Source organism: Xiphophorus hellerii, chromosome 1, assembly GCF_003331165.1.
Source record: "Xiphophorus hellerii strain 12219 chromosome 1, Xiphophorus_hellerii-4.1, whole genome shotgun sequence".
Taxonomy (NCBI): Eukaryota; Metazoa; Chordata; class Actinopteri; order Cyprinodontiformes; family Poeciliidae; genus Xiphophorus; species Xiphophorus hellerii.
Genome location: NC_045672.1, coordinates 14,946,705 through 14,971,084, shown reverse-complemented (window position 1 = coordinate 14,971,084; position 24,380 = coordinate 14,946,705). Strand labels below are relative to the sequence as shown.

Below are 24,380 nucleotides of genomic sequence, written 5' to 3'. Positions count from 1 at the left end.
TCCATGGCTTCCTAACACATGCACAGTTGGTTGTTGGACCAGTAAAGCATGCAGCTCTGCGATAGACCAGTAACCTGTCCAAGGTGTAATTTGCCCAATGGCTGCTGGAAGATTTGTGGTTATGGAAGTTAGTTTGTATTTCCAAGATGTTTATGTGGATGAGGTAACACTAAAATGTTCAAGATGGATTAGTTCCTCCCCTGAGTCACTTTATGTTATTACCACTACGCTACTATAAAGCCACACAGCAAATACAACAGGAAATACAGATCCGCATGTCCTCTGAATATGCCTCTAATTTCCACTTAATGGCATAAAAAAAAGGTCCAACTGAATCTATAAAGAATCTGTAAACTATCCAAACCTTAGTGCAGCTATAATTGTTGCGCTTTGAGCATCAGAAAGTCTGAAACATGAAAAATGGGGAAATCTTTTCAAACTTCGCAAAAGTTCTTCAACATAAATTCAGATACACCATTACGTTTCTCCACGGTAACAGCGGGGTCTTCATTCTGCTAATCAACTACTTCCTCATAGTAGTCCATCAAAATGATGGAGCTGTCATTTTGTGTGCACTGATTTATTAAAATAATGAAAAACAAATTACCGATACACAAAGCTGGTGACTTTGTGAGAGGATCCATCCAAGGAGACACAATTAAACACAGAAGCATCTGGTGTACCTTCACAGGAAGAAATGGAGAAAGACAACTCAAAAGCAGAAGCAATATTTGGGAGAAATTGCAATGGAGGAAAGAGGAAAATGTGAAAGAAAAAAGCCCCACAAATTTCCTTATGATGTAGTTTCTTTAATTAAAACTGCAGCACTTTAAAGTGTTCATGGTATTCCACTTGGACATGCATGGAAAAGTATATATATTTATATAGTACAGATATGTACAATAAACATTTCTGAAATCATCCATCTGACAATGGGAGTGTGAAAAATAAACAGAAATATATGATGTGAAACTGTTACCATAGTTGCATTTTCTTTTCCATTTACCTGTCATTTTCATAACAATTTGAATATTAAAAAGGCCAAAGACTGAAAAAGCAAAATGTAAATTGACCAATTTTTAAAAAAATAAGTTAGACAAAGACAGCCAAGGGTGGTGACTTTTCTTTTTGAAAAAGGTTTAAGTTTCTTCTATAAAGAATACAAACCGATAAAAACAAGCTGTTAAATGAAATTAGTCTATATTCATCAGTACAATCAAAAGCAGTATGAGAAATGGTCGCACAGTGTTTACAACACCACACAACAACAAAAGAACAGTAAATGACAGAAAAGGTGCCCATCACACAAATGAAACAAAAATATGAGCGCTATATTAGTTTAAATTTTCATTTCATATAAACAATCTATATGGGATTGCTGGCTAAATATAGCGCCAACAGGTAAAACAAAAAAACAAAGAAAAAATGCCAGGGTCGCCATTGGGACTGTAGGATGAGAGGTTCAGGCGGAGAATAAAGTTTTAAAGTTGGTGAGAAAATTCCCATTCACATCTACAGTACGACTTTTAAAAAATTGTCATGAACAAACTTCTGTTCTGAAAAACAAAAGAGCTGCACAAACGTGACCCGATGAAGAGAAATACTGAGCCACAATACTTTACTTTAGTGCATATTAAAGTATCATAATGATAGAGAGATATCTTGCTTTTCAAATATAGTATCTTGCAAATATATGGTCATAGTAGGCAAAAAGGAGAACAGAAGTGCATGAGAACAGGAAAAGAGTGTTATGTCTGTGTTTATGGGGGAAATTTTTTTTATCAATATTTAGTTGAGTATCTTGGATAGATTTTTTAATTAAACCTTTTAGAAGTTTCTGTTCTTAAAGCTTTTACTAGAAAACATATTTTCTTTGTTTCTCCACCAGATGACAGACAAGTACAAGTAAAGTATATCCCCAATTCTTCATTTTCAAAACAGCAAGTTGCTGAAACAGTATAAGAAAACTGTTAAGTATAGTTTTAGGAAGTTAGTTGTGGATTTGCAGGTGATGTGAAATAATTTCTCCAAGGGTCTTTGTTGAGTAACACCAGATTTCTTTTAGACATTTAAGAAGAAATATTAGAGGCACTAATGTGATCCTAAGGCAAAAAACCCCCCAAAATCTTCCAAGGGTGTGTGTGACTGTGTCAAAATGCAAGAATCAAGTAATGATAGACTAGATTCTGTCACTGTAACACAAACTAACTACTTCCTGTCTCAGAACAAGTACCAGGTTTTCTTTGGAGACTCAGAGATTATGGCTTAGTTTAGGTTTGGTAAAGAGCACAGCGACTTTAAAAAAGGGTTCATCACACTTCCAACGAGCAGCAAGGATGATCCGCCATCCTGAAAAGTGTGAAAATAACAGTTACAGAAAGTCCTGGACCCACATGTAAATGTGATCAGAGTAATTTTATATAAAATCAAAAAGAAAAAGGAAGAAAACCAACTTCCAACCCAGCTGAACGGTTGGCCTGATTTTTAAGGAAACATGGCGAACAGCGGAAGATAAATTCCCTTCAGGTTAAATTGAAAATTTAGGGGGAAAAAACTTGTTTTAGATCAAAATCTAATCCTTTTTGGTTGTAGAGACTGATATTGGATGATATGCCAAATCAGATAGCTGCACATACTTTACACCCACTCAGGAAAAGTCACATGCAAACAACACAGCTAACAATGTGTCAAATCTGAAGCAACTACTCATGTTCTGCTGTACATAAGTATACAATCACACACAGTTAAAATATGTCTTAAACATAAAGAGGGGGTAAATGAGGAAACGTGTTTGGGTCCGTGATCAGATCATATTGATGCGGAACCGTAAGCAGGAAGCTGACCATCAGAACCAGGAGAAGTGGGGAAAGTTATTGCGTCTTTTGAGCTGAAGATGAATGCGATATGCAGTGATGGGTGTGTGGGTTGTGAGCATGGTGATTAATGTCCAGGGGCACGAGGCACTATTCCCAGCTGAAAACAGCATAAAGTCCTGAGTGCTGGATCTGATTTGATCAATGTTTATGCAACTCCTGTGAGTTTGAAACTGTGCACATAGGAGGTTCAAAATCATGGCAGATTACTCCACGCACTTTCTCGCAGCCTGGTGAGAGGGTCATCTTCACCGAGGGTGAGGGGAGATGAGCAGGCGGGCAAAGAGGAAGGGATATCGGAGTCCAGCCCCTGTAGTTTATGGCAAAGTTAACAGGAAGCTCTCCCAAAAGTCTCAGTCCGTGCCCAGAAGGATGCAGCTGCTGCTGAGCTCCAGGCCACAGCTTGATGGCTCCACAGGAGGATCAAAAGAGGAGACGTGGAGAGAGGGTAGCAGGAGATGTGAAATTTGGACCTAAAGGCTGTGGATGGTGGGAGTCTTTTCTACCCCTGGGTGGCGAGCCAAGCCTGGGCCAGTGGTGGCGCTGCTCATCATCTGGCAGCAGACTGAGACTGTGCAGCCATGATAATGTGCGAGGGTCCACCCTCGACCCTCTGGTGCTGCTGACCCATTCCTGCTAGCACCGACATGGCCATGGCCTCGGCTGCGGCTCTCGTGCTCAGGCCGTTATGAATCGCAGAGGGGCTGGGAGCCAAAGAGCTGTGCTGAATCACTGGAGCAGGCGACCCTGTAGGTTCAGAGGTTTCCTTTAGGCTCTCTTCTGCAGCTGCACGGGAAAAAAAGCAACACAGGACAAACGAAGCTTGAAAACTGTAAGTACTAATTTATGACAAAATGGTGGATATTTGTTATTTGCAACAAAGCAAATATATGTCTGAGATTCTGTCAAAAATTCTGAATATTCGTCTCTTTTAACCAGAATTTGTGCACCATTGAGGTTTTTCCTTTGAGTTATTAAAAATGTTTCATATGAATTATTTTATATTTTTCACTTTGTTATTAGCAAAATTGTGGGGAAAAGAATTAAATATTGCCTTTTGTGTCTTTTGCTATGCACATCTGTGTGCGTCTGTGTGGGTGGGACATGTCCATGATAAACAAAGATTTCCTTGGTTACCTTAGTTTTGCTTATTTGGTGGCTGCTGCTTTTTCCATAAGCTAAATGTGACTGTGCAGTGAAGATAACTAAAAACAATTAAACGAGTCTTTTAAACAGCTAAGTCAGGTCAAAACGTTTTCCAAAAAAAGTAAAAATGAACCAAATGCCACTTCAGCTTCTCAACTGGATGTCACAGACGAAGGGCCTGAATCTGGAAAGCGAAACTAGGTAGGTTTTGTTTTCCTTTTTTATAATTAAGTGTAGTTTGTAACAAATAGAATATATAGACGTATATGTGTGCACCTGTGTTGAGTGGTGTGCATTGGGGTTTGTCAGATGCATTGTTTTCGTGTGAATCGCTTTCGCATGTCATATTTGTGTGGGTCAGAAACTGACCGCCAGGTGCGCATTACTGTTTATGTGCGCCGAGTCCGTTGTGCACATGTGTCTTATATTTGTGTTATTGCACATTGGAGGATGTATGTGGCTGTGTGGGTCAGGTGCAGTGATGCTCTCTGATAATATCCTGCAAACATTCAAGGCCTAAAACACATGCGTTCTCTGTTTCTCTTTTGTTGTCGCTCTCAATAAAACTTTAGTCTCACTCTTCAATCTGTGCTGTCCTCTTCATCACACAGCACTCCAGCCTTTCAAAACCCATTGGTGAAAAGTCAAATATTGGCCACGTCAGTTTTTAAACGCGTGTGACTAAAGTATCAGTCTATAGACTGCTTAGTATTTAAATTTAAATTTATTAATGCCACACATCTTCTGGGCTGTACCTAAGTAAGCAGTTTTCTTTTGTAGGGTGGTGACAGGGCAGTCCTTGTGGGCGAGCAGCAGCTGCTTCAAATGTGCCACTTCGTTTCGCAGCAGAGAAACCTCATTCTGAAATGAAATGAAACAAAAATTAAAAAAAATAAATTTCAAAGATGATTCATACCTCATTTGTAGGTTATATTGTATGAAAAAAAAAAAAAAATAAAATACCACCACTGGAATCCATCAGCTCAGCATTCATATATGTATTTTTTGCTTACAGGGGTTTTAAACAGATGCACCTGCTCCAAGATTTAAGTCTTGCAACACTTAAACTTCTGTAAAGTACAAGCTTTCATTCCTCTTCCACCCACTCCAAGCCCACTCACCGACAGCGAGACGTTGAGAGAGCTGAGCTCCTCGGCCTTCTTCTCCAGAGAACTGACCCACAGTTTGCGCTTCTGTCTGCAGCGCGATGCCGCCGCCCTATTCCTCTCCAGGAAGCGTTGCCGTCGCTCATCTGGGTCATCGTCTGCCGTCCGCCGTCGACGCCCACCTGTAGGCTGTGCTGGAGATACCTGAGGGAGAAAGATGGCAAGAGGTCAAAAGGAAACAGACAGACAGGCGAGGGGGACGGAAGAAAGACAAGAAAGAAAAGGGAAGTTTGACTCACAGTTTCAGTATTCAAAACTAACACACATTCCAGTCATCTCAGTGCACGGTTGCAAGTTTTGATGACTTCAAAAGATTATTCAGCCTTCATCGATCAAGATTAATTTTATCTCAGTTTTTTTTTTACTTTCAAGTCTGTGGAGAACAGAAGCAGGAGCTAACATAAACACCTGAGGCTGTGCAGGCGAAGGGGCGTCCGGATGCTGGACAAGCAGCTGGCTCTGCTCTGCCTTCTGAGGAACCATGGGGCTGCTGCCCATCACCATGGATCCCAAGTTCTGACCTGACGGGCTCTGCTGCGACAGCGCTGCTTTCAAGCGCTACAGGGGAAAAACAGTCAAAGAGAGATATCACTGGCAAGCACAGGAAGTTGCACTCACATACCAAGCTGACACTGAGCAAAGTGGCCCTACTGTTGTGAAAATGATCAAAACATAGAGGGCATAAAAATTCATGCTTTGAGGCAATAAAATTACTGCAGCAAGTCCATGTTAACTCTAAAACTTCCAGCCACACTAATTTTATATGCCATTTACAAAACAAGATACAATCTTTACCGACAATCAAGTTAATATCTACCCTAAAGCAACAGACATAATGCCTCTGATCAGAGATCTCTGAGCACATCATCGACTATCTGAGCTGAAAATGATAACAAGGCAAAGCAGAACACAGAATGTATTTATTTTATTACAGCCGAACATCAGTGGAAACAAATCAGATGGAAAAAAACCTAAGCAGAAATACACTAATGTGACTGTTACCATTTAATTCAGTGTCGCCATTTATTATAGTTTGAGTAACACTAGAGTCAAACTCCAGCTCAAACTTGTGAGGTTGAACCAGTGTGACTAATGAAACTTGAATCATTCAGAGCTTAAGTTAAAATCTGCCAAAAGTCACTTGTTTGCAAAAAGGTTCACCAATTAGCCTGATACTTGTGTCCTGTGATGTCATTTACCCACATCCACGCAAAGTAGAAGTAAGTCCGAAGGTTTTGCGGGGGGGTTTTCAGTGCAGTTTTTTAAAAAAATTTATTTTGTGAAATCCTGCAGTGGATACTCCACTATTCAGCTAGCTCTCTATCATCAGGACAAAAAAAATCCCTGGAAAGTCATTTTAAGGCTTTTTTCAAAAACAACAACATAATAACTCACATCCAGCTACTGTTTTAGATAGTGTGCAGCAAGTTGTTGTTCCCACTGATGTAAAAGGTGAGCTGTGTGGTGCAAGTTTATTTATAGGGGGAATAGCATCAATTCTCTGAGGAGTGGATATAAAAAGGTTTGTTTTCTGCAGCACACTCATGTGACATCGTGATCTATCTAATCGGGGCTTGGTTCTTGAGGCATTGCATGTCTCTGGGAAAAGTTTCAGATGATGATACTTGATTATTACGATGTTGCACTGTGACCCCCTATTGTCCTGTTTGCAAAGAAGCCTGTACAAAACCTATTAGTCACAACATATACATTAATCCTACAACAATAACTTTCGGGGTAAAAATAAAACAGCCAGAGCTTTTATGGAAACTATTGCTCTTCAAATTAGTTAAAATGCCAAAAGAAAGCAGCAGGCTTCACTTTTTCAGCACCTACTGTGGCGATGCATGCAAGAGTTAAATAACAAGCTTACTGCAGTAAAAAGTCATATGATGTGCAAAGTAAGGCAAAGCAGACCAAGTCTGGAGGGTAAGGATTCAGACATAGATAAAGAGATAGAAATGGAGAGCTAATTTAGTGCTGACCATCTTGGCCTCTGAGTGGATGCTGTAGCCAGAGGGGGAGTTGGAGCCGCTGCTGCTGCCTCCCAGAGGAGGACCAGGGATTCCAGGAATGTTGGGTACCATACACATGGGTCGAGCCAGCTGAAGTCAGACATGATGCATAAATGCACATAAATTAAGACATAACAGATTTATTCCCTCCAACGATGACATTGTACATATTGCTGGTCTGTCTTACATTAATGACAGAGGGTATCTGGACAGGACCAGGGAGCACAGGCACAGCCTGACCAGTGGGAAGCATCATCATTGGGTAATGGCTAGTTGGTGAACTATTAAGAGAGAACAAGAGAAAAAAGGAGACATGTACATAAATTGCTTTTTATTGTGCAGTCATCCATTTAAGCAGAGGTATTAACCCTTGTATCATATTGAGGGAGCTCTTAAAGGTCAAACATAACTAAAAAGACAAAAAAAAGCCTAAAAATGCCGGCACTCTGGGTTTTTCAGCACATTTCTGAAGTACTTTGAAAATAGCATACACATGAGCAAATTGCAACAGACTTACAGTAAGAAAACACCAATGGACAATTCAGATGTGGTTCTCTAAAATGTTTCATGTCATCAGTGTTCAACACGGTTTATCTGTTAAATTAGACCCATTTAAAACCACAACTAACCAAAGCTTAAAAATAATTAACGAAAACAGTCAGACATGCATATTAGACAGAACCTGAAATTAAAAACAGTAGATAATGTTTAGAAAAGATAACTTTAAAAAAGCTCTTTTTAATTAATTTTATAAACTTAACTCAACATAGCAAAACTGACCAGCACCCTATGGTTATTGCTGAGAATTAACAAAGAATGTTTATTGTTTTTTTGTTTTTTTAATGTAACCCAAAAGAATTTGCAAACTTTACTCTTTACTTTAAATAAGGCAAAAACACAAAACCCTTCTTAAATTTTGGATCCACAATGATTTACTCAGCCTCTCAGACAAAAAAATAAATAAATAAAAATCAGACTAATTTCTTGATTAGTAAAATATTACATGGTTAGTTCGTTATTAAGCATGTAGAAACATTTTCTACGATATATTTTTGTTATTTTAGTTCTTTTAATTATATGTTTTTGTTGAGGGTCCAAGTGGGTACATGTTTCATTAGGAAACACTGACAGTCTTTTCAATATTTTGTGGTTAAGGTAGGGGTTTACATTTTCTAGGGAATACACAAAAATGCTACAGCTTTAGTAGTAATAAGACTCAAGGATTCAACACATTTTTTAAATGTAAAACTCCCAGACTTTTCCACATGAAGTGTCCCAAAGTTCTCAGTTCCTACGTAGTATTTTATATCCTATAAAATACTACATAATTAAAAAAAATAAATAAAACTAACGAACTAACAACGACTAACAAAGGAGGGCACAAGGCAGGAAGAAATAATGCAAGAAAAGAAGGGAGGTTGGACACAATAAAAGGAAGGATAGGAAGCAGGTTGGAAGGAAGACAACAACATTTAGACAAAGGAGGGAATAAAGACTGGAAATATAAATGCATTTCCAGATTTTTTTCCATGCTTATCAGAATAAATGTAAATCAAAAATGCCTTAATTCATTTCCAGACTTCTCTAGAGTATGTAGGAACCCTGTTAATCATTTTGTCTTTATTTTAAAATCGTAAAACCCTGATATGACTGACTCTGGCTCAGTCAATAGTCAGCTTGTAATCAGAACGCTGGGGGATGGAGTCCAGCCACACATCGATGTGCCCCTGAGCAAGGCACTTAATCCCAAATTGCTGACCAATCAGCATATCAGTGGATGAATGTAGCATTTCTGTGGCATTGTTTTAAACAAGCTTCTGCAAAGTCACAAGATTTATTTCCATCCAGTGTTGCATACATTTTTCACCAGTCTTGTATTGACAATGGGAGCAGAATTTATCAGGCCTAAAAAAAACAAAAAACGAACCCGGCTCAAGCCCATAAACACTGTGTCCGAGGCCGATCCAATGGACTAATCAACTCTGGTTAGAGGCCTGAAGAAAACCCATCAGGAGAGAAAAGCATCTCATATGTTGTCAACTACCAGTTTAAAACCCTTCCAGTTCTCTGACTTTGCATTCTGCTGATGGAGAAGTGTAACTTCTGCCACTTTTAGCTTTTGTTTAACATCTTCCAGCTCTAATTTGTTGATAATTGTAACTGCAGACTTGACAGACGAGCATCTATTTCCACTAACCTAGACTACGTCTTTCAACATGCTTAAGTAATGAGAAGCTACTCATTGCATCAGTTTGGGTTATATAGCTTGTTGCCAGCTAAAAGATAATTGGATATTATTATCCAATTGAAGCTCATACCCATTTGCTTAGTTAAATACCGGCAGCAGTGCAGTGTAACAACCACCAACCACCAGCTAAAATTAGCATTAGCAAGTCGAAGTTGGATATCATCAAATTGTCATTGGTATATTTTTAGTGAGGTGCAGATGGCTGAAAATTACTCACCCCAAGGTGCGATTTGAAGGCGGAGCCTGTGTGATGACGGAGGTGGGTGATGGCATGGTGGGGTGAAGGGCATCAAAGCCCAAGTGTAGTGGAAGAGAACCTGGGCGGACAATAGTTGGAGTGGGAGCTGAACTCCTAGGTGGTGTGTCCTAAGAGAGAAATAATTCAATATATTAAAAAAAAAGAAAAAGAAAAACCTTTACTACTTTTTTAACAGAATTTTACAGAAAATGGAATTAATACATTTAGAACTAAACGTTGTAGAGCCAAAGCGGCAGTGATGATTTATTTTTTAATTTTTTTATCCTCCACACCTTTCCTCTAACCACTGGCTCCTGGTTGCTGTCCGACTTCCCAGATATCGATTCAGGGCTGCCTGGAGGTGAGGAGTCGACTTCCACAGGTGACTCCCGTTTCACCTTCACATCTGATGACGTCTGCAGGCTCATATCTAAAGCCACAGAGTTGGCTGCAGGAAGCTGTGAAGTGACAAAGTAAAAGAAAAAAATAGAATAATAATAAAGTCTAAAACAGGGAAGTTGGTATTTATTATACAAATCTGCTTGTCACGGTTAGGTTCATGAAACTCCATGGTCAGTGCAATGAACAACCAATGCATCTGCTGAGAACTGTACTTGCAAACTTCTGCAATAACTGAAATTCTAATGATGCATAAAAAAAAAAACTGTGCAACACAGGAATTTGAAACTGTAGTTTTTGATTAAATCAGCAACTGAGTTAAAAAGAGGGAAGTAAAGATGAGGTTTTTTTAGTACACTGGAGTATGTAGGAAATTTCCCCAGTTTGAACATGACAATAAACGCAGAGATGAACATTAATGCAACAGAAAAAAGCCGTCATGGTCGTCCTCCCCATGCTGATTTCTTACAGAGTTCTTCGCCTTCTTGTCTTCGTCATCTTGCTCGAAGGAGCTGGCGAGTTCGTTAAACAGACCGACTTCCTCACAGTTCTTAAGAAAACGAGTGGGGGTGGGTGTTTGATCTGGGAAAGAGCAACGACAACGAAGGAAATGACTATTAAAACAATATCACACTTGGTTAACTCTTAGCAGCTACGATAAAGACATTTTTGAGTTTGTTTGTTTTTTTTTCAATAATTGTGCAAAGGTATTGCATCACTACTCTTTTCTTTATTTTCTTCTCTTTTTTTTTTAAAGTGATGTGCGCATAATTTCCAGTTCAGTATTTCAACATCATGCAGAATTTTTTTTAACCTGCTTTATTTTAATCTGTGGCTCAGATGCAAAAAACATCATGAAACAAAATAATTATTTTAGATAAAACACCTTAAACTGTATCACTACATGACTTAATCAGATCTTATTTTTAATTTTAATTTAACTGGTAAATGGACTGAATATATAAAGCACTATTCTAGTCGTACAACTTCTGGATTGCAAGACCACTACTCTACCCACTGAGCCAAAAAAGTCTTTAGCTGACAAACATTTTATCTGTGAATCATTGGCAGGATTACACAATATAGAGGACAGTCAATATGCTCCCCTGTGTCCTCTCAATCCCTTATTGTATCCATGTAAATAACATTAAACTAATATTATAAATAAACATCATCACAATGAAAATAAGCAACAATATCTAGCTATAATAAGAAAAACATACTCTATTTTAATTAAAAGCCATTGCAAAAGTTAAAAACTAACATAGACCTTAAAGTGTGCAATATTTTTACTAAAAGGTATACCATGAGAATCTCATTCTGACCTATTCTTACATACACTGAACAGGTAGGCAAAATTCTTGCCAAACTGATTAATATTTTTGAGTAACTATTGGTTCAAAATCAGTTTGAAATGTAGATTGAGGTTAAGAAATAGGAACAAACTGTATCTTTACTAGAGGCTTCTTGTACTTAAAATAATTGACAAAAACAACATTTATAGCTGATTCTTTGACAAGTAAACTGAAGACTAGGGCTGCATAATATCAGGAAAGCATGTACAATCACAATATGACAAGCAATAAATAAGAAAATCCTTAAGTATACAGCATTAATGTCATTCTGATTTGGGTTTAATAAAATCATAGGCCCAGACAGTGAAAAGCATAGCATTTCTGTGGTTAGCTAATATATATTGCAAGCTAAGTACATATACAATAATAATAATAATAATAATAATAATGTACACACTGACATTAAGATGAAGATAAATCTGTGACATGTTGTGCATGCCTGTCGCAATAAATAATTCCTTGAGTTTAGGAGCCTTTTCATGTTAAATTTATATACAGGCTAGTGGAGAGATTTGATCTAGTCTTAAATTTAAGTCAGGATATGTTGTATTTATAATGGAGATGCTAAAACTGAAAAAACAATTCACCCCAGCCCTTTGGCCATTAATCTATTCTTCAATACAGTCTAAAACTCACAAAAATATTGCTATAAAAATAAACTTGCCCCCTATTGTATTTACATTTAATCACATTTTGAAAGGCAATTATAGCACTGATTGATCATGGCAGCATTGGGGGGGAAATAACTCAATCAGTAAAAGCAACAATCCCAATCAAACCATCAGTTTTTGTCTTGGCAAAAATCTTATTAGAGCTTATTGCTATTACTGCAGTATGACTATTTCTTAATTTACAAGACACCACAAGACAACATCAAATGACACAATGCTTGTTCACCTGTAATGGCTAGTTGCAATTAATAATCTAAAAAAAAATGGTCAGAAACCACATTAAGAATAAAAAAAGACCTTCAGAAGGCATAAAGTCCACTGCAAATGATAAAAAAAAATAAAGTTCTGAGTTCTGGGAAGCACAATATAAAAACTGAGGGAAGAGTAAAGGCTTTATAACAATACTGCATGCTATACAAAAAAATGTACCTGCAATTATAACAGAGTCAGTCCTGGCTGGTCCAAACTTCAGTGTCATCTCATGCTTGTGTTTGTGTACAGCCAAGTGGTCCTCATTGGTAAACCTCTGAAGAAAGTGAACAAGAAGGGGAAGAAACACAAGAATATTACATGAATAAGACAGCAGATAATTGTAACTGTTACCTAAGGAGGCAGCCCATATTACTGTAATCCAGACATCAAATTGCAATAATCACACACAGATGTAGCACATCACATGCAGGCAATTGAGCAAAAATTATGAGGAAAAACCCACAAAGAACACCAAATCTGTGGTATAATGTTTCTTGCAAGTATAGGCCAATAATCGCTTAAAGACATGGGCTCACATGACCTTACATAGATTAAACTAACGGACAAAGATAAAAGATCAGCGTGGATTAGAGCTGAAATTACTCAAATGAATTTAATGGCGTAAAAATGCAGGGAGTGAACGTTTAAGTTCACTCACTGATGTTACCAATGTTGGCGTGTAAGGCTTAGGGATAATGTAAACTATGACTGGCCCTTCAATATTGGATTACCTCCTATCAGGTATCACATTAGGAGCTACAGGAGCTCCACTGCAGGACACAAATCAGACATATAGACAAAGGGACGGCCGATGTCCTCTGAGACACGGAACGTCTTCACTTGAGAAGTGGCAATATGATTCATTCTGAGACGTAGGAGGAATAATCTTGGCTCTCGCACCAGCCTATTCACTATTCACTGCAGCCTATTTTAGGGCACTGCGTTACAGTTGCGACTTCAGTGAGGAGAGCGCAGTGGAAACACAGTCGAGTGTCAGGAGCCTTATTTTTAGCCCGACTAAAAAGCATCACCAATACATGTCTCATCTGTCTCAGTCCTCTGAACGAGACAACTAAATCTTGTGGGAGAAACTATCTCCAGGTATCTCCATGCCTAAGATAATGGAGGCTAGGATTACCTTCCTGATGCAATAAATACTGGGCCCCAATTCAAAGGGGTTTGTTGTTGTTGTTGTTGTGATTAACTTGGTGAGAGGAAAACATTGGCCAAAGCCAAAAGTCAATCATCCTTGTTCTATTACGGGCAGGATTCAGATTTTCCTGGTAGACAACTGTTGCTTGTAAAGGGCAGCAGTAAAACAGCATTTGGACATTAAGATCATGTACCGTTAAGGGTGTTATGTATCCAACGCACATAAAAGTCACCACAGCGATTGGCCTAAAAGCCCATAAAATGTAAAATTTAGTTTTCAAAAACAAACAGCTTGCTGCAGGGCCTCTGGCTTGTGGAGAGCTCATTCTCACAAAACGAGGGAATGTTGAAATACAGTATGTCCTGTTCAGCTGTTGCCGAACGTGAACTCAGCTTTTGATTCCACTGATTATCACATCACGTCCAATAAAGGGTGGGTCTTCTGGGCTCTGCTTTGAAATAGTGTTCTTCATCTCTGAGCAATTCTTGTCATTTGGCTGCCTCTACTTCTATTTCTTGGTGAGCCACCAGGCACTATTTACTGATCACATTTGGGTAACATCGCTGCTAGACCTTCAGATGATATTCAATTATCCATTTCTTGTAAACACAGAGATGCCTCTCAGTTGCATAATGTTGCACCTGTTGTACATCTGACAGATTGTTGGCGGTGAAACCTCTTGGTCCATTAGGCTTATTTGTTAAAGTTTCTGGATGTCAAGTATCTAGTTGCGATGTTTTTACTCTCTAAAAATGCATTGTCTCTCATTCTAAATTGATAATTATGCAAGCTATTTTCCCTTCATGACTATTCCAGTTTATTGTTAAATGTTGTAAGAAGAGCTAATTGGACGATCTGCAGGTTGATCCAAAAGCTTCAGGAAGGCTTTTGTTCTTGTAGGTTCTCACATATATCACAATTGTTAAGTCACTTGCTCTGGATTCCCAGTCACTACTTCTTGCAATTAAGGATCTCAATTCTGACTTTTAGAGCCATTCAGGGACAAACACAATAATTCATAATGAGCCTGTTTGTTTCTAGTGTCTGATTTCTTTTTTCAGCCAGACACTATATTGCTTAAATAATTAATTCAATAGGGGACGTCCCAATCCAATCACAAATGTTGGATCTTGTCCCAATGATAACATTTTAAAAAGATCAGTGTCACAGATCTGACAAACTTTTATCATCTGCTATTGGCGTACAGTCAATGTTTCACCACAAGTTTCATTTAAAATTTCTAGAGTTTTTTTTAGCATAAATATTATTGTTATATTTTCAAAGGGATATTTGAACTGTGGGGTCAGGTTTTCAATGTGTTCATCCTCCAAAAAACATTAAAATAAAACAAATGGTGTTCAAAGATGAAAAAAAACAAAACAAGAAAAACATATTTAAGCATAAGAAAAATAATTTTAAAACATTTTCCTCAAATCACAGCCCTAATTAAAAGGTTCAAGACTTATCTGATGAAGCCTGTTAGCTTTATCTTAAAAAAGAGCAGTCTATTCCCTGCACAACCTCAATGAGCTTGATTTTAGAGACAGACTCGTGGCTGGACAAATCCTCTTTTGGGATTTTCTGGTACAGAGCAAATTTCACAGCAATAATGACAAATTGTCCAGGTGCAAAGCAGACCAAAACTACACAATGCCCCCCATGTTTCACTGTTGTTGTCAATGTTTATTACACAAATATCTTGTTAGTTCTAAGTCTAATGTAAGCAGACAAAGTAACTAAAACATTTGTGTGTCATTTTGCACTCTTTCTAATAGTTGAATATTAAATGCTAAGCCTAACATGAATGATCAAACAGTGAGCGGTTGTGGAAGTTTGAAACATTGGGAATATGGCAAGTAGGACCAGAAAAGAACTTCTTGATCTAATATACGGTAGTCAAAACCGCAAAAATTGTGTCTATGAGGAAGACTAAATGAGAAAACCGAATGATGCCACAAGTCCTGGTGCTAGCTGTGCTACAGATCCACGTCTATAAAGCAGAGTAGCACCAAACCCCCCAGCACAGCATCTTCAAGACCAATTCTGTTGTTTGAGGGAGACTAAACAGCATAATGGCGCTCTTGTATCTGAAACACTGAAGGATGGCATGAACTAATCCTATATGCTTAAGTATTAAAAGCATATTCCACCCGTCCGAGTTTCCCGGTAAGGATATGTTTCCTCCTGCAACTTCATATCGGCTGCGTCCATCTGCAGGCAGAGATACGTCCAGCGGCAAGTAGGTATGAAAAGGTAACGGGGCAAAAATGATCAGTTCAGCTCACAGCTGATCATTAAGTGTCATCTTGTCTGCTGTTTAGATAGCAACACTTTAAAACAGTTATTGTCTAAATGACTTCCACATTCTTGCCTAATTAACACAATAAAAACATTTTCAAACTCCAATTGGTTGGATTTTTCTCATTTTAATAACAACCCTATGAATTCAAAAAAGGTTTATGCGGTATCAAAAATAATATTTTTTCAGTATCAAGTTTGACAGGTCACCTTTCTATATAGTAGAACTGAACATGATTAACATGATTGAGCATGATTAATCTGGGTTTTACTTTACGTTTGGATAGCTTGTTTTCCTTACGAGAGGAACTGATTATTATTCATGATCAGAAATATTTAGGGGTGACAAAAAAAGACATCTAAAGGGTCACTTATTTTGATTAGATGTCAAACAGAGATTTTCTATTGACCAACACTTCACGTTAAATGACTAATTCATAGCAGGACCAAACATGTTGAGGCATTCCAGAATATAACAGCACCAAAATTAACAAAAAGTTGCCAAATAAAACAAAAAATGAGACGTACCTCTACGCCTGCACTCAACAAATTCCAAAAGATGACTGATATAGTGGATTAGATATTAACTTGATATAAATCACTCAAATGCTGGCCAAAACTTTGCAACCACAAACCAATAATGGGCTTTGTTTTGACACATGGCCTGAAAAGTTACAAAAAGACAATGTTTTTGAAGCTAGATCTGTTTACATTCCACAGGGAGAGGTGATGAGGTGATATTGTAAATGTGTCACAGTGTTTGACACCACAACACAACTCCAGACATGTTTAGTTTGACACTCAAACGAAACTGCTGGCAGAGCCACATCTGTGGACCTGCACTGTCATCAACACGGCTTTTCCTTAAAAAGTTGCCATGCTCCTGTTTTAACTATTCTTTTAAATTAATAACGCCACTAATTAAATATAAACTGATTTACATTGATAACATTTGTCAGGGAAAAGACATGTGTCCCTTGGTATCTATGATGCATGACAACAAAGACAAAAAAAATGGCTTATTTATTGTTTGGTTTGTATGACTTCTTCTCGAGCTACATTCACATTTGCAACAGACAGCTATTAATCTAGAGAATGAAAAAGCCTGTACGAGTTAAATCTTTTAACAGCTACATGTGCATTTTCTTCAGACACAAGAAGACTTAATTAAATAGAGTCTGAAGATATCACACCCAAGAGAAAACAGCAACTCAACGATCAGACATGATGTTTCCTGTGTTAAATAATTACAAGTTCAATGACAAAGTTTGTATCACTTCTTATTCCTTCTTCGATATTAAGCCAAAGCCGCAGCCGAACACTGTGTAAGCTGCATGTGAGTGTACTACTGGCAGTCAGCTGAGTCACTGCCTCGGCTCAAAACTGTGTCTGCAGGCGCTCAGCAGTGACAGGTTGAAACAATAACTGCACTCTGATTGCTCACTGGAGTTTTGAGTGAGTCACGGCTGAAGGAGACAGCGTTGTCCCACCAGAGCGTGCAAGGTAGAATGTTACTAACGTGTTGCTCATTAAACGTGTTACATAAATCACAGACAGTTTGCTTATGTTGGCGCTTCAGGATAAACGCCAAACTCCAATCAAAGGAAGCGTCTCTTCCCAAGCATCAATCTGTTCTAGCTTTAAATTATAAAACAAGTACAACATTTTCAACCCAACGGTGACAATTAAATATGGAAGAGCAGAAACGGGTAGAGAGACACAAATAAGAAAGGAGGTGGGAAAAAAAAAAAAAGTCTTACCTGTCCACAACCGGGAGCGTTACACACAAAAGGTCTGTCGTCCCCCATTTTTGCAAAGAGCTTGCAATGAAACTGTGAGAGAGGAGAAGAAGAGAACATTGCAGCAAGCTTTTATGGATCTCAGAGCTGGCAAATCCCGAAAACAACAAAACAGGGATGCTGCGGCTTGTAGACTTCAGTCTGAGCAGGAAGCCGAACGCTATTCAAAAATAACCCTGGCACGGAGGAAAACATGCACAGAGGCAGCGAGGAGAAGTTTCCCTGGTGATATTTCCTTCACGCACAGGGGCTTCTGGCTGGCCAATGAGGAGCTGCTTACAGTCAGGAGCGACAGCCACCGTTTACACAAACACGGCTCCCTCCCCTGCTACCTTTTGCTCAAACTCGCCTAAGTTCACTTCCAAGCCCTTGTTCTCTCTTGACCACTCCCTCTGTTTACCTCTCCAGCACCGTGGAACCAGGATTCAGCATCTCCTGCTCCAACTCAGCCAACTGTCTTAGGCTGTTAGTTTTTAAAAACTACCTTATGAATTTACCGCAAAAGTGTATAAGCTTAAAGAGAGTAGGAACACTCTCATGGAATAAATTATTACTGATTGTATTTGCTCTCTCATTCGTTTTTTCTAAAAGACAATAATGGAAAAATTCACACAATAGATTCCTCTTTTTTTAATTTTACTTGACATGTTCAAGTAGCATGAGACTAATATTAATTATTTGTTTAATATTGTTGGATAGAGGGATGTAAAGTATGTAGTAAAAGCAAGAATGCTCCAATTAATTCTCATTTTTCCTTGATTAGCAGGTCATGAATAATAATTTTTAAAAATCTGATTTTTTTTCTCCTTATTGATTAAACACAGAAAACTCCCACATGTGTTGCTCTATAAAACAACACAAATCAGCAGCTGCAGTATGCAACTTTTATAATATAATATGTTGTTTTGATGCACTTTTTAGCTATAATTGAAAGAAAAGGGCACAATATTGTTTAGGTTTTGCACAAACTTATTTCAAGGTTGCACAACATTTAACAATTGCTGCACGTTTTTACAATTTTGCAATACAATCAAAAATAAAAGAAAATCTGAACGTTTATGAATTAAAATCAATAATTATGCACCACTGATTTATTAAAATATAAATGTGTATTTAGACATTTATGTTGGATATCAACTCTGTGCAACCTTTGTTTTAGCATTATGAAAATATTAGTCAAGCATAACCAAGACCTTTACTTTCCTGCTGCTGAAAAAAAAATAAACAAAAAAAAGCTTAACAAAACAATGCTTTAACAATGCTGGTAATGTAAATTTTGTTCAGATTTAGTGATTGAATAAAATTTAATTTTTCCAAATGACATTATTTTAAAGCTAGAATTATTTTGAGGTCATTGTAAAGCACCATTTGTTGCTGTATGTCCTACTTTTCTGCTTTCTTGTGCATAAACTCATTTCAGGATATGCATTTTGAGGATATCCTACTATCACATCCTAAAGCATTTGTAAACACTGCAAAAATTGGCACATAAGTGGATGCTTGAATCCGCAGGAAACACCACAGCTTTCCACAGCGCTCAAAATAATCACTTCATCCTGCTCCTTCGGAGTAGATGCTCTTGTAAAGAGTTAAATATGCACAAGCTCCCGTTCGGTTTCTCCTCTTGTAATGCCAAGCTAAAACTGAGCGCGGCCGGCTGCTACTTCTATCAGCAACTCCACCCTGCACCGCCCTGCACAGCTGGACAAAGCTCCTCGTGAAGAGAAATTGGAAAAGTTAAGTGAAAAAAAAACAACCATTCAAGATAAATCAAGGGAAATACGGGAGGGGAGAGGGCCGGCGGCGGACATGAATGTTTCAGCATTCTCAGCTGGCACAAAGTGACGTCTGGCTGCTATTATGCAATCCCGTCCCACTGACAAAGCAGCTGCCACCAACATATATCAAGTATGGTTTTATGTATTAAACCACAGACAAACAGTCAGAATATGTACAAATCACATGTTTGTAATAGAGATGCAAATATCCCTGGTAAGTTTAAACTTAAATGATCTCGGCTAAGCCTGGCCTCTTCTCCGGGTTTCTGTTTTAATCCGACACCCAAATAGTTGAAAAGGGAAGAATATTGAATCAAATTTCATTCCTTTAATATCACCGAGGCACTGACCACATAAACTCTTGTTGTACCTAATATATGGGTTAAGCGCGTTGCCAAACGTTCTTGCATGGGACATATTATTCATTACTTTGGCCAGGCATAAATGTCTGAAAGTTTTCCCAGTGTTGAAGTCAGTAAATTTTCCTCCTCCTTCCCCCCGCCATCTCTCGCTCTGCTGAGGACAGCTGCCCTTGAGCCAACACATGATTACTGAAGCCTTGTGCTGGAAGACGCGCGCTGAACATGCAACGAGCCTTTTCTTCTCAATAGGCAAAAATAATCTGCATTACATTTCCAAGCAACAGCTGCTCGTCTGTGGACAAAAAGACAGAAGAAGCTGGTTTGTTGGAGGACAAACAGAGGCAACAGGTCGGTGAAGGGGGCCTCGCAAACTGCCTCCCATTTACCGAGTCTATTTGTGCAGAGATTCGTCTGCAAACGAGATACTCCATCGAGCTCGTTATACCGAGGGTGTGGACTGAGTGGAGAACCAGACACATCTGGCGTCAGGAGTGGGAACAGATTTTTAGAGTTTACATCTTACTAAAGACATGCTAGACATTAACTTGGCTGGCTGGCACCAGCGCTAAAACGTGGGATTTGATTTTGTGGAAAGTCCTTCATAAATCGCAAATGACAAAAGCGGAAAATACCGTTTCTTGTGGGAGCTGCCTTGACCAAAATTTAGACCCGATTAAGGCACTTTTTCAGTGCAACGCTGCAATTTGAAATGAATTATTTGTTTTATTAAGTCAGAGCCCTAAAAACTGAAGCAATATATGTACCTATGCATAATTCTTGTGCATATGACAATAAATGCATCTTTCCTCGCTAAGGAAACTCTGGAAGTAGTCTAAGAGTTGAGACAATCAATCACTCTTCTAGTTACTGCAGTGCCGATGCACATCGTCGATATTCATTACACTCCACCTGTTTTTGCCTCCTTTCAGCCAAGGTGACATGGAAGCACTCGCAGGGCCCGGATTCCTCTCCTTCTCATTGAGCCGCTGCCATTACCCCAGCCTTCCCCCACCAACCCCACACAACTTTGGGTTTCTCCAACTCAGCAGGTGTAGGGGAATAAGTCTCAGCTATAATCAGCCACAGCCAGGCAGTGTTTGATGCTGCCTGCTAGGAAACTGACTAAACAAACTGTATTAATAGCTCCTGCTGCAGCCATGACGCGGGACTCTGAAGCTTAAATTGCTCGAGGACAGGGGAGACCCCACCAAGCAAATAAGGAGGTAAAGAAAAACAGAAGGGAAAACAGAAATAAGTTGCAAAGTTTGGCAGTAGAATTTGTACTTGGCAAACGTTTTCACATTACAACCACAAACTTTGTCCGCTTTATTGAGTTTGTGTACTCTTATGTTGTGCTTGATAAAAGTAGAATACAGTTGTGAAGTGGAAGGAAAACTACATATGGGTTTCTAACAAAAATCTGAAAAGTGTGGTGTAGCACCTGAACACAGTTCAGTAAATGGAGTCCACCCGTGTGTAATTCAATTTAAATATAAATTTTTGGAGCAGTGTTAGGTTATAAAAGCAATATCTCAAGCTTTGAGCATCTCAATCCATCATCAGCATAACAAAGCAAACACGATTGAGGAATGAAGAGCTCAAAATGTTTTTAATTTCAAACTTTGCAAATTTCCAGAATGTATTCAAGAGGTCTGACAGAGCCCGAGCTGTTTTACAAAGAAAAATGGGAGAAAAAAAATCAGTTTATGTATGCAGAGCAGGGGGAGACAATCCTAAATCCTTGCAGCTGTTAATTGCAGCTTAAGGCGGTTCCACAAACACCTGGACATATATGTACACCACACTTTTCAGATTTGTTTTTTTCCTGAAACATTTTACAAAACAATATAATTTCCTTCCGTTTCACAATCATTTAGTGTTGTTCTATCACATAATACTCAAATTACATTGAAGTCTGTGGCCTTAATGTGACAAAATTTGAAAAATTTAAAATGGGTAAAAATACTTTTACAAGTAATTTTAAATACAGAAACATGGATTTGTATCAGATCACAGACGATACTAGAGATCTAGATTGTGGTTGGCTGAGTGCAGCAGCCAGTATTTATTTATGTCAGCAATGGGAACACAAGATTTAGTAAATGGAACAAATGTAACCTTAAACCCATATCTTCATGGCTAAGAAAAATCGAAATCTATGCCAAGCCCTCAGGACAATGCAAAACAAAGGCATGATAGTATTTTAAAACAGAATCTTAGAAGCAGCGCCAATTAAACTTCACTGTTACTGCTGTGCAATTTTACATCTGTTTTTTGGGAGGTTTTTTAAATTGTGTATTGCATTTATTAAAAAAAAAAGTTTAGCTTTCTGGTCTGTACTCGGATGTGGGTAGTGACTTGTTAAACTTACTTAGTTAAAAAAAAATACTTTTAGGACTAGTTTTCCTGTATTTTTTACTTTTACTTGAGTAAAACTTCTGGCTACTCTCTGTGAGTCTATTCACTGAAGGAAGAGGGGACACCTTTAAACCAAAAATGTTCCAGAACCAGACACAAGCCTACAGTTTAAATGCTAAAGTGATTGAGTTTGTACACAAGCTTTGCCGCTCAAATGATATGTATGCAGTGCCTGGCCTTTTATACACACTACTTACTGTACATATTAGCTTCATCAATTTTATGCAGAAAAAAATGTGTAAAAAGTAATTTCTAAATAATAAATTAGATGTTCTGATCAGTTAATCAGTATTTAAGCTTCCTTTAAAAAAACAGACACTTTTATGCATGGCTACATTTTATTTTTACTTAAAATATTGTTACTCTACTTTAATTGCAGTTTTCGGGTACTCTACCCACCTCTGCACTCTATATTCTTGGACTTTTCTTCTATGTTGCACAAAACTTAAAATGCATGCTCTTTCTGAGAGTGAGTCAGTAAGTTTTGCGAAGTTTAAGAAAGTGCGGGGTTTTTCCCCCTCAGTGTAACACCTCTAAGTGATGGAATGAGGTACAACTGTGCCAAAAACATGACCTACATTCCTAGCTGGGGTATTGACATGCGTGGGGACACGGATCGTCGGGCGTCCGACAGTTCAAATTGCATTGCTGTGGATGTCACTGCATCCTGAGACGTTCAGTTCTTTCCTCTTGCAGACGCAAATTGCTGTCAGAATTACAATTCACAGATAGCGCGATATTTTTTATGCTGAGGTCCGGGCTTGCAAAAGTCGAAAAGGTCAAGCTGAATTCCAAAGGACCCACTCAAACTTCAGTTCCCTCTTCCAGACAGCGCTGACTCTCTTTAAAAAAAAAAAAAAAAAAGTTTCTCTCTTTTAGCCTCCATTACCTTCTTGGCTCGCCGCTTTAGCCCTGCCTTTTCCCGTAACCAAACCGCCTATTCTGTACAGCAATTGGTCGCAAGCCTGTCCGTCAGACGCATCTCATTCGCACATTGCTTTTGGGGCCTGTCAATAACAGCGACGAGCCAAGTCTTATTGGTCCAAAGCTCCGCATCAACTTTTTTTTTTTGTGCGCTCGCAAAAAAGAAGCCTAATGGCTAGCTGCTGTGGCTAGCGTCGCCAACAGGCCGAGCGCACATTGAAAATGAGTGATAACAACGATACCAACATTTTCGGTTCTGACAACAAACACACACCAGCACAAACGTAACTACGCCAAAAGTCAAACTATGCATTTTAAAAGGCATTAAAGAGGATGAACCCCCCCTCCGCCCCCGAGTAGCAGTTAGTTGGTTAGCGGAATGACACTTTGAGTGCAAAGCAGCGAGACTGTTGGTCCGAATGAGACACTAACAGTTCTGACAGTTACATAAACATGAACACATGTCCACAACAAGCACCGAAATGAGTGAGAGCGAGAAAAAGTGTGTCACATGTAAGAGAAGTATATATAACTTTAATGAATTTAAAAGTTTGAAGTGTTTATAAACTCACCCTGGCGCCCCTCTCTCTCTCTCTCTCTCTCTCTGATTCCCCTCTCCTCTCCTCTCTCTTGGAATTTGACACTCCCCTCGACAGAAAGTTATCGCGAGAATTCATTGCGAGTTGTAATAACGCATTCAGAAAGTGCTGCCTGATTTGCTTGCTTTTATCCGACAAGAAACTTTCTAGACATAGCAAAAATGCTATTTGGCTAAAATACTCTTGTCATCTTTTTTTAAATTTGCCTTTCTATTGTTTCTGGTCTTCTTTTATCTTATGATACGATATTGATATTTTTTCACACCTTGCTGTTCATGCAAACAAATATTAACTGTCTAGTTTGCGTCGAGGTGTCGACATTGTAACATCCTAAGCTCAAAGTCTTCGTTTGAATGTCTTATTTAAAAAATAACCTGTAGGCCTAATTCAAAAACTCACTTTTCCTAAAAAAATGTAAAAAAAATAAAAATAAGGTAGTACTATATACTATATACTATATAATACTATGTAATAAACCGTGTACGTACGCACATAGTCAAATTTTACAGCACAATCAAGTATGTTACCTTCAGTCGTTATAATACTTTATATATCAAACATAACTTACAAGAAATTTCACTTCAAAATTTGACACCTTGAAGTTGACCTGTCTCTTTAAGAAGCTCCTGCTTTTTCCAACACTTCACCTTCAACACAACCATGTTTCTCCATGCTGCCTTTTACAA

General features: G+C 38.4%; 1 protein-coding gene across 1 annotated transcript; it reads right to left on the bottom strand.

The window, feature by feature from the left end:
• Positions 1 to 788: 788 nt before the first annotated feature.
• Positions 789 to 23,703, bottom strand: atf7a (activating transcription factor 7a). The gene is made up of 12 exons (XM_032573536.1): positions 23,668 to 23,703; positions 17,575 to 17,646; positions 12,541 to 12,637; positions 10,555 to 10,667; positions 9,980 to 10,144; positions 9,666 to 9,814; positions 7,388 to 7,481; positions 7,171 to 7,290; positions 5,594 to 5,743; positions 5,141 to 5,329; positions 4,775 to 4,880; positions 789 to 3,659 (listed from the first exon to the last, which is right to left on the bottom strand). Exons 2-12 carry the CDS (start codon positions 17,620 to 17,622, stop codon positions 3,424 to 3,426), a joined length of 1,467 nt encoding a protein of 488 aa, XP_032429427.1. The 5' UTR covers positions 17,623 to 17,646; positions 23,668 to 23,703; the 3' UTR covers positions 789 to 3,423.
• Positions 23,704 to 24,380: the final 677 nt, after the last annotated feature.